The sequence below is a fragment of the Nannobrachium achirus genome (assembly GCF_963921795.1).
Source record: "Nannobrachium achirus genome assembly, chromosome: 22".
Taxonomy (NCBI): Eukaryota; Metazoa; Chordata; class Actinopteri; order Myctophiformes; family Myctophidae; genus Nannobrachium; species Nannobrachium achirus.
In genome coordinates this window covers 46565357-46575567 of record NC_137829.1, presented here as the reverse complement: position 1 = coordinate 46575567, position 10211 = coordinate 46565357, and the positions used below count along the sequence as shown (strand labels likewise).

General features: G+C 43.4%; 1 protein-coding gene across 1 annotated transcript; it reads right to left on the bottom strand.

Annotated features, from left to right (window-relative positions):
• Positions 1–8504: 8504 nt before the first annotated feature.
• On the bottom strand, positions 8505–9719 carry LOC308307658 (COP9 signalosome complex subunit 4-like; the record flags this gene model as incomplete). Its single annotated transcript, XM_080752923.1, has 1 exon — positions 8505–9719. One exon carries the CDS (start codon positions 9717–9719, stop codon positions 8505–8507), a length of 1215 nt encoding a protein of 404 aa, XP_080609049.1.
• Between the last annotated feature and the right edge of the window lie 492 nt (positions 9720–10211).

Genomic DNA, 10211 nt, shown 5'->3' with positions numbered 1-10211 from the left:
CACCATATGGGTAATTGGATTTCCGTGTGCAACGAAAAATAAAATCAGATTAGCAGCCACGCTCTCAGCTAATGGATACCCTCTACGATTCTGTGTTCCTGGCGTCGTCTTCGCTCGGAGGGATGAAGTCTTTTCGGTGTTGTGTTCATAATCATGGGGTGAAAGTGGGTGATCATTGCCTGCTCTATTCAGGCACTAATATCCAGGCACTTTGTAGTCAACACAGCCTTTGTATAAACATGATGTAAACGGGCAAAATCACTGAGGCAATTGGATACTACTCTACAGAGGCGTCATTTCTGAAAGAAAACTGAGGGGTGTAAACAAAAGTCCATTAGCCTATTGCAATAACAGTGGAAATAGCAGATCTACAGGCTCACAATGCGCTGCGATTCGACACGTTGTGGATCTGCTATTATCTCTTAAAAATGTTGGGTCAAATGTTCAACCCTTTTGCTGGGTTGACACTGTTGGGTCAAAGGTTGGGTCAGTTTGACCAAACATTGGATTAAAAATACTTAAAATTAGTAAACCATCTGTTGGGCTATGGATGGCCCGCCCACATCATCAGATAAAATGCATTGAGTTCATAACCCAAGTGTTGGTATAGGCTTTTGAATTCGAGTTTACCCAACACATGGTTCACTGCATTGCACCAACTTGGGTTAAAATAGACCCGCCCTCTCTGTCTATCAACACATTGGTTTGTGAATTGCACCACTATTGGGTTAAACTAAGTGGGTGGGCAGTTACCCAGCATGCAACTGTGCTCCCATACAGATATTTTTTACAAACTTTTCCATTATTTTATGGTTTTAGATAGAGAAAACAACATTGTTTTGTAGATGATCGCAGTGGATGTAGCCCAGTCATAATCCCTAATTAAAAAAAATATAAAAAAACATAGTTGCTTACAGAAACAGAAACCATGACTAAGATGGTCCAGACTGACACATACAAACAGGTTTGCTGTTCTTTTAATGTGAAGCACCACATAATCTGTTATATCGCCGCTGATATATTGCCACGACTAAATGCATAATTTACTCCGCATGCATTCTTCCTTGAGTAGATTAAGCATGAAAAATGTCATTGAAGAAAATGTTGTAAAAAAAAATGAATGGATTTAATGTGAACGGGTGTACAATCCCAACAACAAGGTCACTTTTAAGCCATTTTTGGGTGTTAGATTCCAACCCATCAGCAGTATCACATTAACCCAACAGCAAAGTCACTTTTAACCCATTACTTGGTTGTACAATCCCAACCCAACATGCTGGGTCACAGCCTTAACCCAACCCTGTTGGTCTGCAATAACCCATGTTGGGCTGGTCCAAAACAGTGTTACGTGTTGGGTTACATAAATAACCAACTTGGGTTGTTTTTGACCCAACAATTTTAAGAGTGTACACTCTTAAAAATGTTGGGTCAAATCTTCAACCCTTTTGCTGGGTTGACACTGTTGGGTCAAAGGTTGGGTCAGTTTGACCAAACATTGGATTAAAAATACTTAAAATTAGTAAACCATCTGTTGGGCTATGGATGGCCCGCCCACATCATCAGATAAAATGCATTGAGTTCATAACCCAAGTGTTGGTATAGGCTTTTGAATTCGAGTTTACCCAACACATGGTTCACTGCATTGCACCAACTTGGGTTAAAATAGACCCGCCCTCTCTGTCTATCAACACATTGGTTTGTGAATTGCACCACTATTGGGTTAAACTAAGTGGGTGGGCAGTTACCCAGCATGCAACTGTGCTCCCATACAGATATTTTTTACAAACTTTTCCATTATTTTATGGTTTTAGATAGAGAAAACAACATTGTATTGTAGATGATCGCAGTGGATGTAGCCCAGTCATAATCCCTAATAAAAAAAAATATATAAAAAACATAGTTGCTTACAGAAACAGAAACCATGACTAAGATGGTCCAGACTGACACATACAAACAGGTTTGCTATTCTTTTAATGTGAAGCACCACATAATCTGTTGTGTTCAAAGTTGTGATATATTGCCATGACTAAATGCATAATTTACTCCGCATGCATTCTTCCTTGAGTAGATTAAGCATGAAAAATGTCATTGAAGAAAATGTTGTAAAAAAAATGAATAGATTTAATGTGAATGAGCGTACAATCCCAACAACAAGGTCACTTTTAAGCCATTTTTGGGTGTTAGATTCCAACCCATCAGCAGTATCACATTAACCCAACAGCAAAGTCACTTTTAACCCATTACTTGGTTGTACAATCCCAACCCAACATGCTGGGTCACAGCCTTAACCCAACCCTGTTGGTCTGCAATAACCCATGTTGGGCTGGTCCAAAACAGTGTTACGTGTTGGGTTACATAAATAACCAACTTGGGTTGTTTTTGACCCAACAATTTTAAGAGTGTATGTATGAAAATACTCAAAACCTCCACCGGCTGTCAGTCAGTCTGTCAGTCTGTCCGTCACACGTCACGTCACACTTTTGCCCTACTCATCTATCTCCGCCTCCGTTTCCCCTATCCATGCCAAACTTTGCACACACACTCCTTGGCTGCCAAACCACAACCTCCACCCCTCACATGGCCCTCTTCTAGCGCCACCATGAGGCCGATTCCTGCAAAACACAATCTTGGACATTGCTCCTACAGATTTTGCCCTAAAATCACGCAGAGCGGGACACAGTATCTCTGAAGTCATGTCATCAACATGGATCTGTCCCATTTCCCATATTCCCTCCTGATTGGCTACCATCGCCTTCTAAAGTTTGTGTATGCGACCTGACGGTCGCTCATCTCCCGATTAGGGAGTCTTACTGTTATCAATGCGAACAGAATACCAAAACAGGGACTTCGGGGTGAACGTGGCTAATGAATGTATGGTTTGCAGACAAGAAAACACCTTTGCAGGACAATTGCCGTCCTCTACGACCCCAAATGATACGCCCCTGGTGCTGTACATACTGTACAGACACAGTAAATACATATCTTCCTCAAAGAATTGCTTTCTGTTGCGTCCACGCAGCTCAATTGGTAGAGCGCTCGCCTTTGAATCACAATGTTCTGGGTTTCCGCCCACGGGCACCGCCAACTCAGCGTATGTGTAGCTCGGCTTGGGTAATTAAGACGTGCAGTAAGTACTGGGAGCCCACGGTAGGTGTGGTGCTCCATCTCAGCAATCTCATCTCCCAGGGGTCTGGCATGTTGTAAAGGCACTGACAATAAGCCACTCTGACCTACTTACTTATGGTGCCTTTAAGTTTTATTCTTACATGCAGGGACGTGCTGGCCATTGGGAAAAGCGGGACAACTCCAGAGCGGCCGGTTCATTCCCGGCCGGTCCAGGCTGGCAATAAATAAAAAAAATTAAAAAAAAGAATGTCGGCCTTTGTTCCATTTTGGGGGCTGGGCGGCCAACAAAGTAAATCATCACTGTCGGGCAGAAACCTTGCATCTCCAAGTTTCAAATGTATACATTTTTTCGCAAAGCAAAGCCCTGCTTCATCATACAAGGCCGTTGCACAAAAGTAGTGAAAACAGCCGATCTACAAGCACACAACGCCTCGCGATGCGAGGCGTTGTGTGCTTGTAGATCTGCTGTTTTCACTAGTTTAAATCATTTTTAAAATGATAAATACAAAACAAACGGTTTTGGACTTACAAGGTTTCCACCCGACAACGACAAAATATATAAAAACTCTTCAACTATTTTTCCCGGGCTGAATCAGGGGCCCAGCACGTCCCTGCTTACATGGCATCTTTGGTTTATCTCTGTGATTCTCCTGACACAGGTGCTCTACCGGGAGCATGGGCAACGATGACCTAAAATACTAGTCTAAATAATGTGCTTAGAAAATACAATGGAACCAAAATAATTTGATCAGTAAAGCACATAAGTTGATATTTTGTCTATAAGATCAGGTCACTGTGTTGCTTCTGGTCCCATTTTGGCCAATAGAACGTCATGATGTATGTGACCAGTTAATCAGGTGTCCAATCATGAATATTTCTATTTATTTAAGTAGTGTTGTTTTATTTTTTATCAGTAACGAACAAAGTAACAAAGTTAATTTACTTGAGTACTGTACTTTAGTTGGAGACATTTGACAGAACATCTTTCACTTGTAGTTGAGTAATTACGACGTGTTGAGTAATATTTGACCAGGAGAGTGTACAGCAGGGTTCCCCAATTAGTTTTCTCCAAGGGCCGAATTATGTCTAGGGTACCATGCCGAGGGCCACAACATTGCAGGGGGCGACGGTGGCGTTCCCGCTACTCCAGCGACAGTTCAGATATCGTCGTTGTCGGGTGAAAATCTTGTATGTCGAAAACAGTTAGTTTTGTATTTATCATTTTAAAAATTATTTTAACTAGTGAAAACTCTGTGAAAATTGTTTTCACTACTTTTGTGCGACGACCTTGTATGATTTGCGAAAGAACGTACAAATTTGGAGATACGAGATTTCCACCCTACAACGACGATATACTAGTGTTGTTTCTGCTCTTATACTGTACCACCATTATTACTGGGGTTGGTGGGGGCCAGACAGTAGCCCCCAGCTTTCCGCAAATGGCCCGCGGGCCGCCTATTGGGGAACCCTGGTGTACAGTATATTCTGACGCAAGTACTTGGGTAGAGAATACGTTGTCCACCACTGCTTCTTTGTGAGGCTTTAACTAGTTTGCCATGTGATCTCGCTGCCCCAGGGACGGGTGATGGTGTTAATCCCTGCCCTCCCAGTGTCCGTTTGACCAAGACACTTGTAATTAAGAGGGACGGATTAAAGCCCCCTTCCTATCGGGAGAAATACCACGGCAAGAAGGAGACGAGATATAAGAACTGGGATGGCGTCCAAAGACTTTCTCCAGATCACTATCACCCCCAAAGACACGCATCAATCACGCAATAATGCACCATTAACCCATTCCGAACGGGTACACATTATTGTGTATCATTATTTTATGTTTTAACTATTGAGAAATAGCAGATATACAAGCTCACAGCGCGGCACCGAGTGCCGCGCTGCGAGTTTGTAGATCTGCTATTTTTAAAAAACCATGAAAATTTGTGCAAATCTTTGAATATATGTATTTTTAAAGCAAACGTTTGTAACTCAGATTTTGCTTCTGGGTGGTCCCTGGAACTAAATATTTTGAGATGGGGGTCCGTGGCCAAATACATGTAATTTTGGGGGTCCTTCACATGAAAAGGTTTGAGAACTACTGTCATAGTAGTCTCTCAAGAACAGACTAACTGAGCTCCAGTTAAGTGAAAAGGACCTTTTCTTTGACGATGGCTGGCCAGATTGTAGAAACATAGGTTTTTCAAAAAACCTTAGAAGGATTCAAAAGACACTTTTGGGTCTTTTGAATCGGGTCAAAATTCAATTTCACGATTTTTCAAAAATAGCAAGCTCGCAAGCTCGCAGCGCGGCACTCGGTGCCGCGCTGTGAGCTTGTATATCTGCTATTTTTCAATAGTTAAAGCATAAAATAATAATACATAATAATTTGTACCCGTTCTGAATGGCTTAACAACTTCTGCGGGCCTCAAAGTCACCTTGGCACTTGGAGCGGGCTTGTGACGCAAACCTAAGACGCTGAGCCGTGACAATGCAATTAACATGACAAATGTGAAACCGTACATTTGTGAGGCTGAAGTTTTGCCCCCAAACAGCCCCGCGACAAATGCCTACATTTGGTATCTCCGCCGTGGATCTCCCGCGGCGTGTAATTACACCTGGGCCCGTCTGGACCTGGGGACAGTATAGTGCTGCTGGCACTGATTGCATCTCACCTTGATTTGACCTCCATAACCCACAGCGTGAATCCTCCCCCCCCTCTCCCACCACCACCGCCGCCCCACCCCTCCATATCACGCAGGAACAATGCATTACTTAATCAACTGATAAAACCGCCTGATAAAAGTGGCACTGTTTCCATTTAGAGACAGAAATAACTCTCCGCTTCCTTTGCTGTTGGGGTTGGTTGGATATATTATGGCATCCTTGTAAGGGTCCCCGCTATCGCTACCCTTCAACGGCATACGCCTTGGTTTCTTAATGAGGCCTCTCGTTTTGAATGTGGAGTCGGCGGATCTCAAGCGCAGAGGGCAGACACAGCTGGGAACAACGGGGAAACGTTAGAGTCTTAAGAATATATATATATATATATATATTTTTTTTTTAAAGATTTGTTTTGGGGCTTTTTTTTAGGACAGTAGACTGACAGGAAATAGGGGGAGAGATGGGGATGGGGATCGGGTTTCGAACCGGCGACGCAGCCAGGCATCCATGCCTATGTGGCAATGCCTGAGTGGTATTCGCCTGGACCAGTAGGCCAGCAGGCACCACAGTCTTAAGAATATTAAGGCGGGCCAAAGTCACATGACGAAGAAAGCAGGCCTGTAGGTGTGTATGATAGATGGCAGAAGAGAGGACGTAAAAAAACAAAACATAAAAGGTCTTATTTGAGATGTTCCTTTTTAGGCAGGGTGTTTAACTGTACTAGTACTGTATAAATTGCAGCGTCAAGAATTAATTTGAGTAAAATAAGTACAAAACTGTCACTATTACCACAGAATGATAAGGGAGAGAAGGCGCCTTCGGGGTATTTAGTCTGCATCTGAGTCATCTATCAGACAACAGTACACAGGCGTGGGAATAGGGTCGTCTTTGTCTCGCACACTGTAATATGGCACCTTTGCGTGTGTCACATTTGAATAAACTGAGCTAAAACAAGAAATAGAGTTGTGGATCAACAGACACTAACTGACGGGTTGCTGCTATATGAATAATGCATTGCCCTTAACAACAAGCAGAAGAAAGAGAATATGATATGCAGCAGGACCAAACAGTTGAACGAGCCACCTGATGGGACAGAAAACACTGCTCACAGTTTGTCTCATACTTCACTTGATGGCAAAACTAGAAGATAACGGTTAACCACACAAGCTCTACAGTAGGGTCATAATAATAATAGGTGATTATTTGGCGAAAATAGGTGATCTTCAAGGTCACTGTGAAGTCAGCAAAGTATATAGGGCAAGTGTTTCAACGGCTTTCAGGCAAGGACCCCTTAGGTGTGTGTGTGTGTGAGAGAGAGAGAGAGAGAGAGAGAGAGAGAGAGAGAGAGAGAGAGAGAGATGAAGCAGGGATTTTTTGTTAATGAGTATTTTCAGACATTTATAAACTGTAACCCACAATACTAAGTAAACTTAACATTTGGCGCTGTACTTGGTATGCGCTTTTTTTCCTCCCATATCTTTGCTAAAAATAGGCGATGTACAGTGAGCTTGTAGATCTGCAATTTTTTTTACAAATGTTCCCTACAGAATAGGGATGCTAGGGTTCAAGTTGTTAAAAAACTAAAATAAAAAGTGGTTGGGCATTAATTAAAAGTATATTATGTGTGCATTATGTAAACTAGTACACTAATACAATACATGTTCTGAAGGACTGCTCATCTGAGCACTGCTGCACATTCAAGGCTCTTTTGCGTCACACATCCTGCTTTAACACCGCATGTTAAATGGTAAATAAATGGTTCGTTTAAATAGCGCCTTTATCCATAGCACTTTACAATGTGCATAACATTCACACACCAATGGCAGAGGAAACCATGCAAGGCACCGATTTACTCATCGGGAGCAGTTATACAGGATTCAGTATCTTGCTCAAGGACACTTCGACACTAACACAAGGGGAGCCGGGGATCAAACCGGGAACCCTCCATTCCCCAAGCTGCCGCTCTACCTCCTGAGCCACTTTGTTGATGTTAGCATCAGCAAAGTTACTGTAGCACTCCATATTGGTCTTCTTTGTGAAGTTGTATGCTGCTGTTGGTAGACCTATGGTAAGACATTGGAGATCAAATATTTTCCAAGCAAATGGCATCTGCAATGTATCAGTGATTCCCCACCTATTATTCCATAATCTTCTTATAAATGAGGATAAAAGTGGTGACTAGGATGGGAAACAATAAGTGCTAGTGCAGTTGGCTGGGTTGGGGGGGTTAGTTCAGTGTAGATCAGCGCAGTTTCCTGGACACGTTTTGTATACAACTAGTTTTCTTCTCGTTACGTTTTCAAAACATTTTGAAGAAAATCACAAGAATCTCAAAAAATTGTCAGGAATTCAATTCAAAAACAGGGCTCCACCAAAAAGACGGCGTTGTGCCGGCGTCCGACGGCATCAAAAAATGAACTGGGACCGTTGACGTCGGCAGTGGAGCACCCTTCATTAATAATTAATTAATTAAAACAGGAGCATTCCCAGCACTGACGTTGACACAACGCTCCCGGTGGATAAGGAATCGCAATGAGACCTGTTGTGAGCTTGTAGCACAGCTATTTTTTTCTTTTTTCTCAAGCTCAAGTGGTTAATTCATTATGTATTTTTTGTAAGTTTGGGTCCTGGGGAGACATCATTTTGGGTCGAGCTGAGGAAGTTTGGGAGTCACCGCTTTAAAGGAATGTTTGGTTGCTCTGGATATATTGATGCTCACTGGGTCATATCTGGGCTTTCATGGTCCGCATCGCCCATTCTGGGGCAGCCTGCAGGATCTTTTCTTGGAGGTTGTTCACTTGGAAACAAAGCGACTGGATGTGCTTGTCCCAGGTGGGAAGTGGCTCACGGGTCTCGAAGTGGACGACGCCGTCGATCTGGTCGATGAAGCCATTCATGCGTCCCTCCGTGATCATCTGGGAGGCGATCCTTTCCGCTTTCGCCGGAGGAATTTCCAACAGTGCTCCGAGCTCTTCAAAAGTAATGTTGTTGTAGAGTTTACTCGCAGACAGGAGGTTGTGCATTATGACCGCTCTGTCGAGGATCGTGGAACCATCCGCCGTCGTGGCCTTCTGGTGAGTCATCAGCAGGGCTGCAAACTCTTGCAGCTGGTTGCCCCTGATGATGCGATCTAGGAACATTTTCTCCAAGATACCGAAGGTGGCCAACTTCTGACAGCGCTCATCCTTGTACAGCGTGGCCAACATGCGGGAACGTTGTTGGCCTGCAGAGGCCAGTATGGTGCAGTTCAGTGCAAGCTTCAGGGATTCTAGACGTTCACTCTCTGCAACAATGGATTTATAAGAGAGCTCATTGTACCGTTGTGCGGCTTCAATAAACTTCCGCCTGTAGTCTAGGACTCTAGCATAGCAAATCTTGTAGAGAATCTGCAGTGATTCATTAGACGACTCATTCTGAAGCAAGGAGGCTCTATTGATGTAGGATTCTGCCTGAACTGGATCGTCATCCTCCAAGTAGAGACGAGCAATTTTCAGGTATGTATCCAACTTGTAGTCAACATCGTACTGCTTTTGTCCTGATTCCAGGGCTATACCAACCAAAACCTGAGCAGCACTTCTCCAGTCCTCCTCCTTTTCATAAATGGCTGATAAGTTTTGTCTGATTGAGGTGACTTGGTCCTCAAAAGAGATCACTCTACGCTGAATGTTCTCCAAAGTGAAGTGGTATAAAGCCTTGGCTGTATCATCTGGTAACTTGGGGAGATAAGTGCAGAAGTCAGTGAGCAGTGTCCTGGAGATGACTAGACTGACGTTGTCATTGACCATTGCTTCAACAAAGGCCTTTAAAGCCCCCAGTTGATCTGCATCTTCAAACTGAATGGCTTTCTCCAAGATTTGTCGGTACATTATGGCTTGATCCTTGTGTGATGCAGTTGAATTCATCAGCTGAGCAAGCTCCTGTCTCACGTCAGTTGCCATTTTCAGGTTTAAGAAGGACCCTCCTTTTCTCTTCGGTCTATATCTGGCTCTCCTCTTTCTGGATCTTCTCTCCCGCCCTCTTCTCTGCAAGCTCTATTATGTTATGTTATGTTCTTCAACAAAATTAAACGATGTCTCACATGAGCCAAATGTCAGAAAGGCATCTTCCATCCCTGGAATTTATACCGCAAAATCGATGACGTCCTTATTGGACATTATATTTGGTGATGTCATACACATGACATCAGGCATATCCATATTTGGGCACATTTGGGCATATTTGGGCATGGACAGACAGACGCCTCATGCTATGTCCAATGCCGACATCGACTACAAGTGGACAACCACTGATCCAATTGACTTCCCACTGGGCACTGCCTTCTCCACTGCCTTCTCTTGGGGCCCTCAACAACACCATATGTGAAGTCACTTGGTCAAAGAGGTGTGATGCCCATAACCAAAGGCATTGATTGCACGTCTCTATGGTTATGC